The sequence below is a fragment of the Dicentrarchus labrax genome, unplaced genomic scaffold (genome assembly GCF_905237075.1).
Source record: "Dicentrarchus labrax unplaced genomic scaffold, dlabrax2021, whole genome shotgun sequence".
NCBI classification, from domain to species: Eukaryota; Metazoa; Chordata; class Actinopteri; family Moronidae; genus Dicentrarchus; species Dicentrarchus labrax.
The window spans coordinates 3,631,371-3,651,418 of NW_026136705.1; the positions used below are offsets into that span (position 1 = coordinate 3,631,371).

At 38.4% G+C, this 20,048-nt stretch overlaps 3 protein-coding genes across 11 annotated transcripts in view; 1 reads left to right on the forward strand and 2 right to left on the reverse strand.

Annotated features, from left to right (window-relative positions):
- Positions 1–12,600, reverse strand: part of LOC127364377 (C-type mannose receptor 2-like) — a 19,656-nt gene extending 7,056 nt beyond the window's left edge. For 2 of the 7 annotated variants that reach the window (XM_051401857.1, XM_051401856.1), the window contains exons 1-4: positions 11,847–12,600; positions 11,679–11,727; positions 11,215–11,580; positions 10,284–10,619 (exon numbers count right to left, since the gene is read on the reverse strand). In XM_051401857.1, the coding sequence (XP_051257817.1) occupies positions 10,284–10,619; positions 11,215–11,580; positions 11,679–11,715 (739 nt within the window). In that variant the 5' untranslated portion in view covers positions 11,716–11,727; positions 11,847–12,600. The other 5 variants (XM_051401855.1, XM_051401858.1, XM_051401852.1 and 2 more) reach the window with 5 other exon arrangements.
- LOC127364384 (complement C1q tumor necrosis factor-related protein 2-like) lies at positions 154–7,516 on the forward strand. 2 transcript variants are annotated; one of them, XM_051401866.1, is made up of 4 exons: positions 154–273; positions 666–791; positions 1,583–1,826; positions 7,138–7,516. In XM_051401866.1, exons 1-4 carry the CDS (start codon positions 183–185, stop codon positions 7,166–7,168), a joined length of 492 nt encoding a protein of 163 aa, XP_051257826.1. In that variant the 5' UTR covers positions 154–182; the 3' UTR covers positions 7,169–7,516. The 2 variants fall into 2 exon arrangements, with proteins under 2 accessions (XP_051257826.1, XP_051257825.1); XM_051401865.1 differs by lacking the exon at positions 7,138–7,516 and having other exon boundaries at positions 155–273; positions 1,583–2,205.
- A 135-nt stretch (positions 12,601–12,735) lies between the features above and the next one.
- LOC127364374 (E3 ubiquitin-protein ligase TRIM39) lies at positions 12,736–18,635 on the reverse strand. Of its 2 annotated transcripts, none has more exons than XM_051401848.1 (8): positions 18,532–18,635; positions 16,497–17,087; positions 15,733–15,828; positions 15,060–15,293; positions 14,652–14,799; positions 14,508–14,534; positions 14,020–14,195; positions 12,736–13,938 (listed from the first exon to the last, which is right to left on the reverse strand). In XM_051401848.1, the coding sequence occupies exons 2-8, from the start codon at positions 17,082–17,084 to the stop codon at positions 13,567–13,569; spliced, it is 1,641 nt and encodes a 546-aa protein (XP_051257808.1). In that variant the 5' UTR covers positions 17,085–17,087; positions 18,532–18,635; the 3' UTR covers positions 12,736–13,566. The 2 variants fall into 2 exon arrangements, with proteins under 2 accessions (XP_051257808.1, XP_051257809.1); XM_051401849.1 differs by having other exon boundaries at positions 18,418–18,611.
- Positions 18,636–20,048: the final 1,413 nt, after the last annotated feature.

Here is a 20,048-nt window from a genome sequence, read left to right on the forward strand (position 1 = left end):
TTAATGTTGATACATAGCATAATAGTAATAGTCTTGTGAAACTTCTGCATGTCAGCAAACAAGTAGGTGCGCGTTTAAAATACATCAGAAATCTATACAGCCATAAGTATTTCACCACAGATTCTCTGGAATTGGGTAAAGGAGGTGCCTGACAGCAGCATAAAAGCAGCTTCAGGGATCTTATGATTCACAGCTTCAGAGACGCAGCAAGGACGAGAGAGAAACAGTCTGTCGACCATCCCAACAGAAGTGACCAACCAACAGAGATGTCAGGTAGAGTGAAACTTTATCTTTAAAGACAAATGAAGAATTAATTACAGAGTCACTTTTAGGTTGGTGGCCTCACTTAACTAACATGTGGAAAAATGTTATAGAAACTGGATTTGAAACAGAAAAAGTGACAATTTGTTAAATAATAAATAGATAGATAGATAGATGGATAGATAGATAGATAGATAGATAGATAGATAGATAGATAGATAGATAGATAGATAGATAGATAGATAGATTCAGACAAACAGGTATTTATTGATCTGTGCTGTAAACTCAAAGACTGCAAAAAGTGAATTAAAGCTCAAAACTACATCCTCTCCAATGCCTCCTGTTGTTAGATTATCTGGTGATAGATATTACATAATATAAAGTTTTGTTTGTTTTAAACATAGGTACAAAGATCATGTTCACTGCAGTGGCAGATAAAGGTGGTAACCTTGGACCCTTTGAAGCAGACACAACAGTGGTTTACAACAAAGTGATTACCAACATTGGTAATGCCTACGACGGCACTTCAGGTAAATACATCACCTGCAGCCACACTTAGAATCATCTATCTGTTTGGTTTGAGTTATGTTGACACATTTTACATACTAAATAAATATACTGTATCTGTGTACCATAAATCATATCAGTAATCTACCTATTGATTACCAGTGCAATACCAGACCAATAAAACTCCAATAACCAATATTTTCTAATTAATACATATTTTGTATGTCTATATGTCTTTATTATGTCTTCCTTTAACTTACCTGTTGTTTCAACAATCAGGAGATCTGTCTCAATCTTAAATGTAGATTTGAATGTATTTTAATGCAAATTTTAGATCAATTTTATTCCATTTAATTTCAGTTCATTTAACATGTTTAAGAGTATTTTCTATGGTCTGTGTTTTAGGGGTGTAACTTCTCACTATCTATAACATTTATTCAACCGTTCAACTTCAACTGCAAACTAGGGTTGGTTAATGAACTTCCACCTTATTATTTTTATACCGAGTAGCGATTCATGTAATTCAAATGGTAAGAGTGAGGTCTAAGGAACGGTACAACACCCTATTGGTGACAAAATAATCTAATGTTTAAACCACGTACCTGATAAAATTTTACTTTTTCTTATCTGTTCAGAGTACATTATCTATGCCTGTCCCAATGCTTACAATAACAATAGTAATTCTATTCATTCTTTGAACTTTCAATTTGATCCACTCAAACCTTTTAAGGTAAAAGAAGTTTGTTTCCCCAATAGTTTTCTGAAAGCTTTCCAAAAACCTTTGAATTTAATGAATACCCTTTTGTTTTCTCAGGTATCTTCAAAGCTCCTGTTGCAGGTTATTATTATTTTACCTTCTTCTACCATGCTGGAGCAAATTCTAAATCAGCCCTGAAACTGATGAAGAGTGACAGCTGCATTGTCGAGGCCTTTGAAAAGAATCCAGGCAGTGCTGATAACGCAGGAAATGCAGCATTCCTGCAGCTGAATGAAAACGATCAGGTGTACGTGCGCCTGAGTCCAGAAAATCGTATTTGGGCGTCCGGCTACACAACCACCTTCAGTGGTTTTCTGGTCAGTGGAATGTGAGAATTCAATGACTCCACTTCACTGATCTCAGATGCCATCGACTGTATGTGAGGGAAATTCTTATAATCAAGTTTTTCCAACATTGTTCTGCTTTCGCTAGCATAGTCCACCATTACATTACAATGTTTTATGTTGTTGGGAAACTAAATACATAGATATATGTGCTTAAAGCCAAGAAAATGTCAAAACCAAGTAAAGTAAGGTTGAATAGCATCTTGAGTGAAATAATGTACATCCTGTTGTTGGCTATGTGTGTTGTGTCTCAGTACTGCCTCTCCTCAGTCATATCTGTGTGATTCTGATGATGGCTCTTGCTTGCAAACAATAAAGATCTACTGAGTATCTGAATATTGTGTCATCTGGTATTTCTGCACTAGACTAGAACTCATCTTTAAACGGGCACTGCAGTCAGCATCAGGTTTGTTAGATTTGCCTTCAATTAACAAGCACTATTAAAGCAGTTAGGACTTTTTTCTATCAGAAACAAAGGAGTAATTCAAGTGACGATGTTATTGATAATACGTCATTATTTTGAGAAAGTTTAGCCAGCCAGTTAGCTAGTTGCTATTTCTATGCGACAACGCTCTGTAGAAGTGAACTGCAAAGTCAGGTGATAATTCTCGTGGGTTTGTCCCATTAAACATTGAAATCCATTCGGTTAACAGCAGCTAATCTTTTTCAGAAACAAAAGCACATATTTTCATCATCATGTGAATTTCCAGTGGGTTGGTAGCGTAGGGAAAATTTTCCAGGAGAGAAAGTGCAGGCCACCTGTTTTGAATATATGGGGTGTGTTGCTTTAAAAGGCAGAATAGAAGAAACAAGAGAAGACTGCCCCCAAAGAGATCATCTGCTTTGTCCGTCACAGGTGAGTTTTATTATCATTACAATTACATTATTAATGATAGATTGAATGATGGTCCTTTTTTCCTAATTTTGTCTGGGAGATCTTGAACTTTCGTCAGACATCCTTTTTATTTTCTTATGACCATGGAGAGGGGAATGTTTGGCATATTTGTACTTTCGGGTGAGGCAGTGATTAACATTAATATTAACAGCTTTTTCTGCCATCACACCCTATGATATTTTTTCATTATCTTTATCTTTCAATAGTTTTAGTAGTAGTAGTTAGTTACTAGATATAGTCATAGGTATAGGTATAGTTTTTGTTACTTTTACTTTTGTCTGTTTCAGTTCTCTTATTAATGCATGCAGCTGTCAGCTATATTATTTTAGTGTTGCTGTGGGCCAATACAAATGTAACAAGTTATTTATACTCCCAACCACCCAGAGGGCAGCAACGAGTAGCATTCCTACCTGTAAGCTACACTTAGGCTGTGTTCAGACTGCAGGCAAAAGTGACACAGTACCTTGAACACTGCTTTAGAGCTGTGTGTTTGAGGGTTCATGTATGGGATTAACTAAAAAAAAAAAAAAAAAGATCAGACATGCAAAGAGAAACTAAGAAGAAACAAATAATAAATTCAAACCAAAAAAAAGAAAGCAACCAAAATCAGACTAAATGAATCCCATATTCCTGATATACTAACAGAAGTAGTATCTTTTGTAGCCACGGTATACATTTATTTAATAGTTTCACTAACAACGACAACGCCATCAAGTGTGAAATAAGAAAAGTTTATTGCACATAATGAACAAATGTGAACCGATGAGGTATACTGAGGGGTGAGGGACGAAGGTAGGTTCGAGGGATGAGGGATGGAGGTAGGTTCGAGGGATGAAGGTAGGTTCGAGGGATGAAGGTAGGTTCGAGGGATGAAGGTAGGTTCGAGGGATGAGGGATGGATGAGGTTGGAGGAATGAAGGTCGGAGGAATGAAGGTAGGAGGAATGAAGGTCAGCTGGTGGATCGATGAATGGATGGAGCGGTTCGGTGCGATGTAAGAGGGAACTGAGTGGGTTTGCGAGACACTGAGTGGGGGAACTGTCTCTTCGTATCTCTTGTAGAGAGCCCCAGTGGTTCCTGTATTTGGATAAGAGAGGGAGAGAAAAAGAAAGGGTTTGGGTGGGAGGGATGTGGGAAATGAGTCAAGGAGGGAGTGAACGGATAAGGTGTGCTTAAGTAAGTTTTGAGCGGAAATGAGATGATTGCAGGGCGTGGTCTTTGTTCCTGAACCTAGTTATAAAACATCATTTAATAGTAATTTGTAATATGAAAATTTTTGCTGAGAGTTACATGAGAAGATGATACTCTTTTTATCACTGCTCAGTTAAACATGAAGCGACATCCAGCAGGTGGTTAGCGTAGCTGAGCAATAAAGCCTGAACGGAGGGGGGGAATCACCTAGCTTTGCTCTGTCCAAAGGAAAAAAATATCCTTACTACCAGAACCTTTAAAGCTCACCAATTAACACATTGGGTTAAATGTCTCATCTGTTTAATTTTAGAGCTGCACAATATGGTAAAAACATCCTATATCTTATTTTGACAGATACTGCGATTGCAATATGATTCACAATTAGTGTGGGAATTATCATTTTTGCATCACACATTTAATTTTCACTGAAAAAAAAATAAGATGGTATAAAAGTTATTGGGATCTGTACCAAACAAACATGTAGAGAATAAGACTTGTAGACCAAGGGGTCTCTTCTCTTTTACCTTTATTAAAAAATGTAAGCTCCTGCCATTTGGATGTTGCGCTCTACCATATTGTTATATAGATAATGGATAATGGATTCAAGGCTGGATTACTGCAACTCTTTATTATCAGGTTGCCCCAATAAGTCCATTAAAACGCTCCAATTAATTCAGAACGCTGCAGCACGAGTACTGACAGGAACTAGAAAAAGAGATCACATCTCTCCTGTACTAGCTACTCTGCATTGGCTCCCTATAAAATGTAGAATTGAATTTAAAATACTCCTCCTCACCTATAAAGCTCTTCATGGTCAGGCCCCTTCATATCTTAAAGAGCTCATAGTACCCTATTACCCCACTAGAACACTACGTTCTCTGAATGCTGGGCTACTTGTGGTTCCTATAGTCTCTAAAAGTAGAACAGGAGCCAGAGCCTTCAGTTACCAAGCTCCTCTCCTGTGGAACCAGCTTCCAGTTGTGGTTCGGGAGGCAGACACCCTCACCACATTCAAGAGTAGGCTTAAGACATTCCTCTTTGATAAAGCTTATAGTTAGGGCTGGATCAGGTGAGTCCTGAACCATCCCTTAGTTATGCTGCTATAGGCCTAGACTATCGGGGGATTTCCCATGGTGCACTGAGCTACTCTCTTCCTCTCTCTTTCTGCACTCATTCATGTCCCTTTAATGCATGTTACTAACTCCACTTCTTCCCCGGAGTTCTTGTGCTTTCTCGTCTCGCAGGTTCTCGTGGATCCTGGTGGAGCCTCCTGCCATGGTCCTGCTTGACTGCCATTGCCAATACTGTTGTTGCTGTGCACCTGTCTGTCTGTCTGTCGCTCTCTCTCTCTCTCTCTCTCTCTCTCTCTCTCTCTCTCTCTCACCCCAACTGGTCGAGACAGACGACCACCCACCTAGAGCCGGAGGATCTGTCCTAGGTTTCTGCCTTTTAACAGGCAGTTTTTCCTTGCCCTTGTCGCCAAGTGCTTGCTCATGGTGGTACTGTTGGGCCTCTGTAATTAATGTTAAAGAGTTCGGTCTAGACCTGCTCTATTTGAAAAGTGTCCTGAGATAACTTCTGTTATGAATTGGCGCTATACAAATAAAATTGAATTGAATTGAATTGAATTGAATTGAATAATGTATTAATTAATTGTGCAGCCCTATTTAATTTTTACAAAAATGAAAGTGTAAGATTTATGAGTAATTATGAGCTGGACTATATAACTTCTCATCTCTTGGAACTATTCCTCTAGGTATTAAAAAATATTGTTCCCTCTTTTATTCTTGCCAGATCCACGGAGGAAACACTTAATGAGACTGCAGCTGACTGCTGACGACAAGTCTGTGGACAACTCTCTGCCCTTTTAGTAAATGTTACTCGTAGATGAAAAACGCATATTTTCTCTAAAAGGGAGAAAAATATGATGGATGTAATGACAATTTGTTGTGATGAATATCAAATGTTTGTACAAAGACAGGTTTTATTTGTCCACGCAGTGAGAACATTTTTTTAAGCCTCTACTTTGCATCCAGATCAATTATAGAAAAAAATGGAATAATTAAAATAAAGTTAAAATCAAAGACGAGGCTGCTCTTGGGGAGAATATGTATTCATTTGAAACTGACCAAAAATAATTCAACAAATCTTAACATCAGATTGGACCTCTGGATTGTGGCTTGTGTTTATTGACATTAGAGTCAAAAGTATCAAAATATTGTACGTATTTTAAATCTCTTTTAAGACAACCATTCCTGTTTTGATATCTTATTCATTCTGTATTGTTGTGTTGTATTCATAAACTTTCATTTGTTAACAAGTTATCCTGTTTTTCTCATGTGTGCTTATTGTATGATGGCGTACTTACATTTGACACTGCTTTGTTTTGTGTTGTCCTTTTTGCCCGCTCTATGGGTCGTCTCCAATTCAACATCTACCATCTCTAAATTATTGAGGATACAGCCAAACCATTTTTCTTGGCACCACATGCAGGAAACTTCCCTTAAATGTGGTTTTAACATTGGTTGGGACCAGGGTTTGGTGAGTTTAGCAATATCTTGGTTTGGTCTTTGTCAGTGTCGCCAATATATAATATGTACCATGTACATTGATCAGCCATGACATTATGAGGGCTGACAGGTGGAGTGAATGACACTGATTATCTGGTTATCATAGCTCCTGTCAGTGGGTGGGATATATATGGCACCAATAACAAAAAAAGAAAACAGTTATCGTGGTTTGGGTTAAAGGTATGTCTTTGTTAAGTTTAGTGGACATTTGTCGTCATGGTTACAATAATAACCACTTGGTTAAAGGCAGGAGAAAGACTGTGGTCATGCTTAAATGAAATTAACATAGACCGATTGAAATGGGAAACTAACAGTAGCCTACTGTGTTCCACATCCGCCTCGACCTCCTCCCTATGCAGACTGTCACCTGAATTCCTCCTTTGTTTCTGATAGACAAGAGTCATAACTACTTTAATAGAGTTTGTCAATTGAAGGTTAATATAACAGACCTGATGCTCATTGCAGTGCTGTTACCCCGAACAATGTTTCTACTTCAACAGTTTCAAAATCAGTTCTAGTCTAGTGCAGAAATACCAGATGACACAATATTCAGATACTCAGTAGTGCGCCTGAGTCCAGACAATCGTATTTGGGCGTCCGGCTACACAACCACCTTCAGTGGTTTTCTAGTCAGTGGAATGTGAGAATTCAATGACTCCACTTCACTGATCTCAGATGCCATCGACTGTGTGTGAGGGAAATTCTTATAATCAAGTTTTTCCAATATTGTTCTGCTTTCGCTAGCATAGTCCACCATTACATTACAATGTTTTATGTTGTTGGGAAACTAAATACATAGATATATGTGCTTAAAGCCAAGAAAATGTCAAGACCAAGTAAAGTAAGGTTGAATAGTATCTTGAGTGAAATAATGTACATCCTGTTGTTGGCTATGTGTGTTGTGTCTAAGTACTGCCTCTCCTCAGTCATATCTGTGTGATGCTGATGATGGCTCTTGCTTGCAAACAATAAAGATCTACTGAGTATCTGAATATTGTGTCATCTGGTATTTCTGCACTAGACTAGAACTGATTTTGAAACTGTTGAAGTAGAAACATTGTTCGGGCTAACAGCACTGCAATCAGCATCAGGTCTGTTATATTAACCTTCAATTGACAAACTCTATTAAAGTAGTTATGACTCTTGTCTATCAGAAACAAAGGAGGAATTCAGGTGACAGTCTGCATAGGGAGGAGGTCGAGGTGGATGTGGAACACAGTAGGCTACTGTTAGTTTCCCATTTCAATCGGTCTATGTTAATTTCATTTAAGCATGACCACAGTCTTTCTCCTGCCTTTAACCAAGTGGTTATTATTGTAACCATGACGACAAATGTCCACTAAACTTAACAAAGACATACCTTTAACCCAAACCACGATACCTGTTTTCTTTTTTTGTTATTGGTGCCATATATATCCCACCCACTGACAGGAGCTATGATAACCAGATAATCAGTGTCATTCACTTCACCTGTCAGCCCTCATAATGTCATGGCTGATCAGTGTACATGGTACATTGGTGAAATATTGGCGACAAACCAAGATATTGCTAAACTAACCAAACCATCGTCCCAACCAATGTTAAAACCACATTTAAGGGAAGTTTCCTGCATGTGGTGCCAAGAAAAATAGTTTGGCTGTATCCTCAATAATTTAGAGATGGTAGATGTTGAATTGGAGACGACCCACAGAGCGGGCAAAAAGGACAAAACAAAACAAAGCAGTGTCAAATGTAAGTACACCATCATACAACAAGCACACATGAGAAAAAGAGGATAACTTGTTAACAAATGGAGAGTTTATGAATACAACACAACAATACAGAATGAATAAGATATCAAAACAGGAATGGTTGTCAAGTTATTTAAAACGTACAATATTATACTTTACTCAATGCAATAAAAGCAAATCAGGGTCAAGAAAGATTGAATTATTTTGGTCAGTTTCAAAGAATATATCCCCCCAAGAGCAGACTCATCATTTAACTTATTTGAATTATTCCATTATTTTCTATAATTGATCTGGATGCAAAGTAGAGGCTTAAAAAAATTTTCTCACTGCTTGGACAAATAAAACCTCTCTTTGTACAAACATTTGATATTCATCACAACAAATTGTCATTACATCCATCATATTTGTCTCTCTTTTAGAGAAAATATACGTTCTTCATCTACGAGTAACATTTACTAAAAGGGCAAACATACATAAATAATATTTAGAGAATAAATGGGGTCATTTCTTAACAAATATACATTTTTAGGGAAACAAAACTGATATCCTGAACTCTTAATAATTTTGATTATGCATAAGAGTCATTGAAATGAACAGAACTTTTAATGTAATTCAGACTTCTGGCACTGTACTATGTACTATGTTAAAAAAAAGAAATATTTTCATGCAGATATTCAAACAAGCTAAAAGGAAAATGCACAACATAAAACGAATCATTGAAGACATTCTCCTTCCACAGTTTGAATAGTTTTTGTTTGTTCTTGATTTGTGTCTTTTTCCTTCTTTGGAAGCTTCGACCAGCTCAGTTTTACATCTTCAGATGCACCTTCATCTCTCAGCTTCCTTTCCACCTATACCAACAGAAAAGGGATATAAAAGGTTAAATTGAAGATCTGTGTATTCAACATCATACAAGCTGTCAGAAATTGCTCAGAGGTTAAATGTGAAAAGTGGTCACCCATTTCAAGACTGCCTCCCTCACAGCCAGGTCTTTAATGTCCACAGACTGGTCGTCAGCAGTCAGCTGCAGTCTCATTAAGTGTTTCCTCCGTGGATCTGGCAAGAATAAAAGAGGGAACAATATTTTTTAATACCTAGAGGAATAGTTCCAAGAGATGAGAAGTTATATAGTCCAGCTCATAATTACTCATAAATCTTACACTTTCATTTTTGTACAAATTAAATAGGGCTGCACAATTAATTAATACATTATCTATATAACAATATGGTAGAGCGCAACATCCAAATGGCAGGAGCTAACATTTTTCAATAAAGGTAAAAGAGAAGAGATGCCCTGGCCTACAAGTCTTGTTCTCTACATGTTTGTTTGGTACAGATCCCAATAAATTTCATACCATCATATTTTTTTTCAGTGAAAATTAAATGTGTGATGCAAAACTGATAATTCCCACACTAATTGTGAATCATATTGCAATCGCAGTATCTGTCAAAATAAGATATAGGATGTTTTTACCATATTGTGCAGCTCTAAAATTAAACAGATGAGACATTTAACCCAATGTGTTAATTGGTGAGCTTTAAAGGTTCTGGTAGTAAGGATATTTTTTTCCTTTGGACAGAGCAAAGCTAGGTGCATTTATGATTTTTTTCTTCTTAGTTTTTCTTTGCATGCCTGATCTTTTTCTTTTTTTTTTTTTTGTTAATCCCATACATGAACCCTCAAACACACAGCTGTAAAGCAGTGTTCAAGGTACTGTGTCACTTTTGCCTGCAGTCTGAACACAGCCTAAGTGTAGCTTACAGGTAGGAATGCTACTCGTTGCTGCCCTCTGGGTGGTTGGGAGTATAAATAACTTGTTACATTTGTATTGGCCCACAGCAACACTAAAATAATATAGCTGACAGCTGCATGCATTAATAAGAGAACTGAAACAGACATTTAAAAGTAACAAAAACTATACCTATACCTATGACTATATCTAGTAACTAATTACTACTACTAAAACTATTGAAAGATAAAGATAATGAAAAAATATCATAGGGTGTGATGGCAGAAAAAGATATTTACCAGTATAGCAAAAAAAGGGCAGTTTTTCATCGCAACTCAGGTCTTTCATTACAAGAGGGTCGCTGTTGACCATAAGTACGCTACAGTCACCGAGTCCACGAATCAGTCTCCAGGGTGTGAATGAGGGTTCGCTCCCATCGGACCATATCCAGGACATGCCCGTCAACCCAATCCACACCGGGCTGTTGTTCACAGTCCTCTGCAGCTGTTCATTTTCAAGCTGGTTCCGCACTCTGGCCAGGTCTGTGTGCAGTTTCCTGCAGTAAGCCTGAGCATCGAGCCAGTTCATGAAGCCATTCCCCAAAGTAAACCTCTGAGAAATATCAGTGGTGGACCCTGCAAATGACATCAGCTGTTCAATCAATGTTCAGTTAGAGTTCGATGCTCATTTAGGGATGCACAACATATCTGTCAGATTATTGACATAAGCTAATAATGTTCGTCCAAAGTACGGTATATGGGCTGGTATCCAACTGTGAATTTAAGAACAAAATGGTAGAACATTGAAAAAATAAAGTGTCTATGTGAAGTAAATCATGCAGTTCTTGAGAGTTTTACTCCTGAAGGAAATATTTTGCTCTTTAGCTGCTAAATGCTCTACTTTGTTCACCAACTGTAGTCGTTTACTTGGTCTCTCATATATATTAATATATATATATATATATATATATATATATATATATATCACTGCAAGCAACCCCTTTATTAATTTGATGTACGTAAAAATACTGATAATTTATGTTACTTTAAAGCCTTGAAGCATATTTACACAAACCCTGTGACTATACACCATCTTAAAATTCAACTAGCTGCCAATGATGGAATGAATTTCTTTGACAAAGAAAGTTGCTTCCACACTTAATAAACACTGTATTTAGACCACAAAGCATCCTATCACCATTAAAAAATATAAAGTGTATCATTTTCTTACCATTGTAGCAGAAGAAGTTCAAATTGCTCTTGCAGTCTGCAGCAAACCATTCTCCAGTCGATCCTATGCTACCACAGTAATGTGTTTTGGGTTGACCACTGGCCCACTTCCAGTAGGCCACTTCTCCCTCTTTGTAGTCATCAGCATCTGACATTGACCACCCCCAACTTCTGTACAAACCCAAGAATACATGTGGAACATCAGAGTGAATCAGACCAGCTAGTTCCTCCAGGTCGTGCTCGTCGCTGACAGAGGCCAAATCGGTGTGTTTCTCTCTACAATATTTCTGGCCTTCAGGCCAAGTTTTGGGCTCATTGTTGAAGTGGTACTGACGATGATGAAGACAGGGTGTGAACTCGCACAGGGCTGCGGACAACGCAAAAGTGAAGGTTTCAGGGAGTACGGTTGATTTGAATATTCATCTCAAATGCACTTTTTTTGAGTATCTTTAATCACTGCCTCACCTGAGAGTACCAATATGCCAAACATTCCCCTCTCCATTGTCTGTGTTTTCTATAAAAAAATGAAAAGAAGTCTGAAGAAAGGTCAAGATATTCTAGACAAATTTAGGAAAAAATGACCACCATTCAATCTATCATTAATAATGTAATTGTAATGATAATAAAACTCACCTGTGACGGAGAAGAGTCGCAGATGATCTCTTTGGGGGCAGTCTTCTCTTGTTTCTTCTATTCTGACTTTTAAAGCAACACATCACGTACATTCAAAACAGGTGGCCTGCCCTATTTCTCCTGGAAAATTTTCCCTACGCTACCAACCCACTGGAAATTCACATGATGATGAAAATATGTGCTTTTATTTCTGAAAAAGATTAGCTGCTGTTAACCAAATGGATTTTAATGTTTAATGGGACAAACCCACGAGAATTATCACCTGACTTTGCAGTTTGCTTCTGCTCTACAGGGCACTTAAGCATCTTTCAGCTCATTGTTTTGGTACATTTTGGTTCATTCTCACTACCACAGAAAAGGGCTCCCAAAACACACACGGCATGCTACATGCCTGCTAAAAAGAGCTAGAAATAGTAACTAGCTAACTGTTTGGTGGAACATTTAGCAGCTGCCACATTATTTTCCTCAGGAGTTTGGAGACCAAACCAGAGCTAAAAGGAGAGTGATTATTGGACATTGGTCATCCATCAGGTAGCCAGAAACATGACTCCAAATGAATGATAATATTTTCTAGAACTGCTGAATAGTTGATTGTTTATCACTTTATGAGGTGATGACAGTTGTGTTTACACATTGTACAACCACCAGTGTTCAAAGAACGGCCCATTGATCCATTAATGTGGCTGTAAGCATTTGTTTATGAGTAAACTCAGCTATACAGCACATGTTGCATTGGTTATTTATGTTTCTTGCTGAAAGCTTCCTTCTAAATGCTCCTTGCATGGTGTGCAAAATGGACTCTAAGAATGCAAAGCACATGGAAACATGAAAGGTTTGTCTGGACTGATGCAAAGGTTTTGCAAAACAGAAAAGGTTTCAGGGCCAAGAGTAAAATAATGAATCCTTCTTTAATTCAAACAAATAATCACACACTGATTGAAGCATGCTTGTCCAGGCATTATTCTTACAATGTTTTTGTTAGACTGATAACCATGACTGATCATTGATGTTAAAGCTGTAATAAAAAGTAAATCAGCACCTATGTCATTTCTAACTTCAGTTAAAAATCTGCTTTGCAAATTTAAGGTACAGTGCTATCCTGTGGCTGTAGAGCCAACATCACAATACAACCATAAACATGTCAGGTATAATTTTGCACCGACGTGGGGATTCATTGAAGTTCAGCATTTGGTATTATTATGGTGAACATGAACCCAAAAACATATTTTCCAGCCATGCTGTTTTGTTTGAGATCAATATAATGTATATTAATAACACAAATGATTCAGATTGTCCTCTGACTATTACTATTAGGACTATAGGCCTTCTTTCTATAGTAAAATGCTTAATAATACTACTGTTTGGATTATTAAAGCAGCAGTTCTGATTGTGGTCGGCTTAGTGTGTGAACATCAGCTTTAATATCACGGCTGGTTAGAGAACTCTAACCGATTATCTGATACAACAGTCCAGGCTCTGAATGCATCTTTTTACACTGCAGTGCAAAAACTTTTTTTTACAAAAGCTATTCCTTATACCTTATATCATATTAGGGGGAAAAGCTTCAAGGCTGTGATAACTTGTTTTGTGTGGGACATTCAGATCTTTGAAAACTGCTGGTGTTTGTACAGTAGACACCCAGATACTTTAATATTAAATACTTGATCAGTTCTGCAAGTCAGAGTTTTTCTTGCAGCTTCAAAACAAAGTCAAAGTAAGTCTAAGTCTCATGGTTAACAGCTGTGATAACCAGTGGCGCTGTATTCTTCCCTTCATCGCAAACACCCGGGCTGAAGAAGGGGAAGATCCTCTCCGAGAACAAACACCCGGTGAAGGTGTAGATGTGAGACCTGGCCTCCACGTTAAAGAACGACACAGTCCCCTCCTCGTAATCCGTAAATACCCCGACAATCTGCGGTTTCTCCTTGAGGGAAAGAAGGACCGAAGGGGAGTCCAAAGCACGATACTCGTCCCCGCTCCTCAGCCGCACCGTCCAATAGCCGTTCTCCGGCTTGGAGGTGATCATCCCTTTCCTGTTGACAGACTCTTTGATCACGCCCAGGTCCCAGAAGGTCTTTGTTCCCACTGCAACCTGATTGATGATGGAACAAAATGGACATAGAAATCTCAGCTCCACTGTGATTTATAATAAATCATCAAGCAAGACACTGACCTGGAAGTAGATCCTCCCGGACTGGAAGCCTTGCTTGCCCACAACGCAGATGACGGGGTCAAAGCGTTGGGGGTTGTCAGGCACGATGTGCAGCAGCTCGCCACGGCCCGCCTGCTTCCCATCAGCTGACAGGACAATGTTTGGATGGGCGGTGTCCGGGTCTAAAACCACGTCAACTAGGGAGATGAGATGAGAGTAGTTAAAGTTAACAAAATCTGTTACAAATACCATCACATCTACTTCCAAATCATCCAGAGATAAACTTTTAGTTTGGGAAAAACATCAGGAATATGTACTACTTTACTATTGCCACTACTACTACTACTACTACTACTACTACTACTATACTTCTATTTGTCATAAAGCTAGACATATGTACTTTTACACTTTAGTCAAATTTCAAATTACTGAAATATATTATCATTGTGACTTTCAAAATTAGGTTTAATGTAGTAGAAACTACCTAAAGCTGTTGAATGAGGTCTTACCTGCATATTTCTGCATCCTTTTCATCTCTGCCAGGAAGATAAAAACGTTTTATTAGTTTCTGATGTGACATTTTAGTTAGACACATGAAACGTTTGACTGTAATATTTGGTGAACCCAGACAGGACTTTTTCGGTTCGCTTTACCTTCCTTCTTTAGACTGTTCAGTTCTTTCCTCAGGGTGTCTTCCACTTTAGACAGTGCTCTTCTCACTGTCCTAACACAGAGTTCAGGGTGGACGCCGATCTCCATCCACGCCCTGGTGGGGGGAGGTGACGTAAGAGAGGGTGACCTCTACCAGAGGGAGAAGAAATTTGAGTATTAGTGTGTGAATTTGAGTAGCGCATTGTTTTAGAAAGAGAGCTGCCAGGGGGGTCGACCTACTTTGACCCATAGAGTTTTTAGAAGAAAAACAGAAAACAAGAAATATAAATATTCAGTTTCAGCTTTCTCCAGACATTTCCTCCTTATCATGGTGAAAAAAGTATTACCAAAAGATGTATTTTTGATCAATTTCTTTAATCTAATTGTAAAACATTTAGGTTGATTGTAACCTGTAAGACGTGCAGGTGGTCCTCAGTGTTCCTCAGCTCCTCCAGCTCATTGTTTCTTCTCTGCAGTTCAGTGATTTCTTGCTGCAGCTCACTGATGAGCTCCTCTGACCTCCCCTCTGCTGCTTTCTGCTTCTCCTTGATCTCCGTGTTGACTTCGGTTTGTCTCTCTTTGATGGAGCGAATCAAAGACGCAAAGAGACGGTCGCTCTCCTTCATCTCCTTCTCTGCGCTCATCTGGCAGATGTAAAATGTGAACATAAATGTGTAAATATATGAAACAAATACACCCACAGACTACAGCCAAATGCAAGAAAATGTTTTCTAATTAAGTAAAAAGGCATACCACTTTTAAAAAAATTTTGTAGCTGTATTGCATGACTGACACATCAGATTAGATGTTTATTGTTCCATTCAGGTTTTAAATGGCTAAAATACAATCTGCTATCAAGCTCTGTTGAAGCTAAACTGGGAATATCTTGCCATCATGTTGCATCACTAAGGTTGGCCAGTAAAGAAATAATTGATCATTGGTCTCATTTACAAAACAAGTGAGACAGCAGGCATTGATAATAAAATGCTCAATAATAACTCCAAATCACCAGATGAATTCCAACAAGAAGACAAACAATCCAAATGCTTTGTGTCAGCGATTAACATTTCCATCTGGGCTCACCGTGCTGAGCTTCAGACAGTTTTTGATCTCGTCCACTTTCTTCAGCCGATCCTGGATCATCTGCTGAAAATCTTCCTCTGTCTTCTTGATTTGGATCTAAAGAACAGAACATAAATTGAAACCTTCATTTGGAAAGCTGTAAGTTTGTCACTGCCGCACTAGCAAATTACACTCTGACTGTAAATGTGGAATGTGTATCAGAAAATAAACAGGATTTCATGAAATCTTGTTATTGTCTAATCTTGCATTGCCCACCACTAAAGGTAGAGGTTAACTATTTCAACATGAAAACTCTGTAAAACTCTGTGATATTTTTTTGTTTCTCTCTTGGTAACATCATTGTTCAGTTGGGATTTTCTTTCTTGTTTAAATTTAATTTTAGGGTTGCTATTAAAACACATACTATATTAACTACACTATAATAACCATAAAAAGGCCTAATTCTAGAGACATTATGTCTTACAGCCCTGGATCTTTAATAAAAACAACCCCAAAACTAAATATCTAAACTACAACAGAGAAGTGCAGTGGGTAAAGATGGCACTTTATTTGTAATGTTGTATTTGTCAACCTTTTACTTTTACACACACTGAGCAGTTTTACATCTATTCAAAAGACGGTATTATTGCAACTTTCTTGTCTATAATTCAGACTTTCCTGTTTTTGTTCTTGCTGTTTAATGAAGTTTTCTGGTTCATGGAAATAGGTCAATTTCTTCAGCAACCCATACTGCCTAAACCCTTACAATACAGAATATACTGTACCTTTCTCTTCCCACTCTCGTCCTGTATTGTAACATACTGGTGATCTTTGTGCTCCGTCTCAGTGCAGAACTGGCACACACACTTCTTTTCGTCCCTGCAGAACATCTCCAGCAGCCTCTCGTGCTTCTTACACATCCTGTCCTGCAGGTTCTTCACCGGCTCAATCAGCTTGTGGATCTTCAAGGTGGCGACTCTCTGGTGAGGCTCCAGGTGGGCTTCGCAGTACGAGGTCAGACACACCAGGCAGGACTTCAGGGCCTTCACCTGCAGGGACGTCGCAGCGCAGACGTCACACACCACCTCACCTGGTTTGGCTGCGGACAGCGGTGAAGCCGACGAACAGACTATAATCTTCCTAAATGTATCCGCCAGCTCTTTGAAGGCTGTGTTGATGCTTATTTCAGGCCGGCAGGTGAATGATTTGTTACAGGTGGGGCAGTGGCAGACCTCACTGCTGTCCCACACATTCTGGATGCAGGCCTGGCAGAAGTTGTGTCCACAGGGAGTGGTGACCGGGTCGGTGAACACTTGCTGACAGATGGTGCACTGGAACTGTTTTTCAGGTAACATGTTACCAGAGGAGGCCATTGTCTGCAGAACAAAAAAAATTAATAAAAAAGGAAGTTAGGTGATCAGTTGCTCGGGTAGATCTTTTATAGAGGAAGTGCATGCAGTTTTTATATTTATAGCCACAGAACAAACACAAAGGTACAGTCACAGGTACTTTTTCTACCTGAACTTCCATAATGTATTAAAAGTGTTGTTAATTGTCTAAAAAGTATATTATTTACCTATGAAAATACATTTAATGAAAAGTAAACAAAGTAAAAACATAGCTGACTACCTTCTTACGTGTGTATTTATTATGTAATGACGTAACTGTGTAAATATGTGGAACCATGCACATCTTGAAATTCAGGACTTATACACCCTGCACTGTTGTGTGTGCTTGGTGTATTAGTCATTGTTTTCTTGGACAATACACACACCAGACACACCCACACTTCAAACAGAATCCACATAGTTACACCAGTTCCCCTCCAACACCAATGGAAAAATGTGAGAAATAATATTATTACTGCTTGCTACAGACAGAAATCCACTTGTGAGACAATACATATCTGGATTTGGTTGTAATGGCTATTTGTCAATCCATTACTTCAATAATTTTGTGTTTAAAGTTCTTCTATAGTTGCTGTTAGCTAATAATTTACTAAATCAGGTTGCACAAATAAAATATCATAGTAAGTAAAGTAATTAGTAATATGTATTTACACATACAAACAACAAGTTACTGTAGCATCACAAGCTGTAACATAACTGGCAGTTTCGGGGGGGGTATGACAGGTCAACCTCCTTCTCTTCCCAAGCTAACGTACATATTTAGTAAAAACTAATCCTAATAGAGGAACTAGTTTATTTAAGCTCAAGGGTAATTAAACAAACAGGAAACTTGCTGACTCAAGACATTGAATTTTAGGGAAATAGGCTTATTTGCTTTACTTGATGTGAAGCTACAGCCAGCAGAGGGAAAGAGCTGGCATGCTCTTTCTGAAAGTGTTAGCATTAGACCTGATTATTCCCTTATGTACAGACAAATAAAAAGAAAGGCCTTACACAGACCTGATGTCTGCCCTGACTGTTGGAAGAAACTACCTGCAGCTCATCCCATCATTCAAACCCACAATAACCAGGAAATTAGGTTCATACAGAATATCAACTGAACTACTAGTTCAAATCTGCTGTTGCTTAGAAGAAAAAAGCAAGTTCCCCAGAAATTTAAGACATGCAGATGACAAACAACAACATTAAAACCCTTTAAATCACATTAAATATTAAGTAACATTTAAAAAACAGCATATTTAGTCTGTAGTACATTGCCATCAGTCTATGTGAACATATATTTGTAGTGCAGACTTACAGGTATCAGGCAGCCAATACTAACAGCCTTAGCTATTTAAATGAACTTCACTGTCTTCTTCACAACATAATAGATAATATTGCTTAGCTCTTACTGCATATTGTTCGTACTTACAGCTACTTCTTTTAGGGGAAGTTAGTCAGTAACACTTCTGTCCCCAGTGACGGCAGAGCAGGTGACTCTCCTGCTGCATGAATGAGTATGAATATGTTACACGACTAGCTGTGAAACAGGAAAATCTAACGTCAACACAGTTATTCATCAGCCCGGGCCCTCCCTCCCCTGAACCCAGCACTGGTTTCTCTGTCTATCTGCTTTATCTACCTGTTTTTAAAATACATATAATATAAATAAAAAACAGCATTTATGGCACAACCTACTGTTACTTACTGTATTATGCTCACATGTTGTGGCACGAACTTTGTGTGAATGTGTGTGTGCATATGTGATCATGGGACTACATAATAGTAGCTCTCACACAGGGAAGTGTGTTTGCCTCATGGGTGTGGTGTTTGAGTCCAATGGTTAACATTTTCCACTTACGACACACCTGAAGTATATGCTGCTGACACCAGCTTGGCATGAGGAATGCTGCAGGTCTAGCTTGCATTACATATGCCACAGTTATGGTTATAGTGACATGTTTGGCTTCAGAATAGAGCATTATTAACATGTGAAACCGTTTTTTAATTACATTTGAAAGAAAAGGCCATGAGAAAGAACACATCAGGCTTTTCTTTCAGAATTGAATTAATCTTTTTATTAAAGCAGGAGTGGTTGTTACATATCAGATAAGGCCTGGAACCAGACCCGATGGCTTAAATTGGTGGCTCTATATTAAAGATCATGTGACAGATGTGTGATGGGACCTTTTACAAGATCATAAAGTACAATAAAGCTGTGTGAAAGTTCATTACTTTTGCATATAGGCCTGTAGCTATTGTCTCTTTCTATCCTGCATTCACTGCTCTCGTGCATAATTTCATTGCTGTAATAATCTGGGGCTATCAACCATGATATCAGCTGTTCTCATCAGCTGGTCTCATCTAACCAGTAGCACAGCGACACACCTGCATTACCATCTTGCTGCTTTCTTTTTAAATATAATTATCTTTCACTGTCTTCAGTTCATTCATGCTGCTGTCTGCAGATTCATCAGCAGAGCCACCACTGAAACTGTATGGCATTTATCTTTATTTATTTCGCTGCTGCTCAGATCAGACACCCCTCGCACACCATCAATATTTGGCGAGACCAATGGCAGAGTCCGAGACAAGTCTGAATGCAAATACCAACGAGTCCAAGAAAATAGAGAAAAAGTTCTACAGAGCTGGTTGTTAACCCTAAACACCACCTAGCACATTTCCATCTTTATCTAGAAAATAATACAGCAATGTCAAAGAATGGCTGTCAGACTCAGCAGAGACTTCAGGGTAGTAAACTCGCATGTGTACATTTTATTTCAAATGTATATTCATTTATCAAAACAAAGAACCACACATGCTCTCATTTTTGCATACTGTTTGCATCAGGTGAGGCTGTGCGGCTTTACATCTGCTTTGCATCACTGAACACAAGACCACAGCAAACCTTTTCTAAACCATCCATGACCTTATCCAACACTGCAGTTT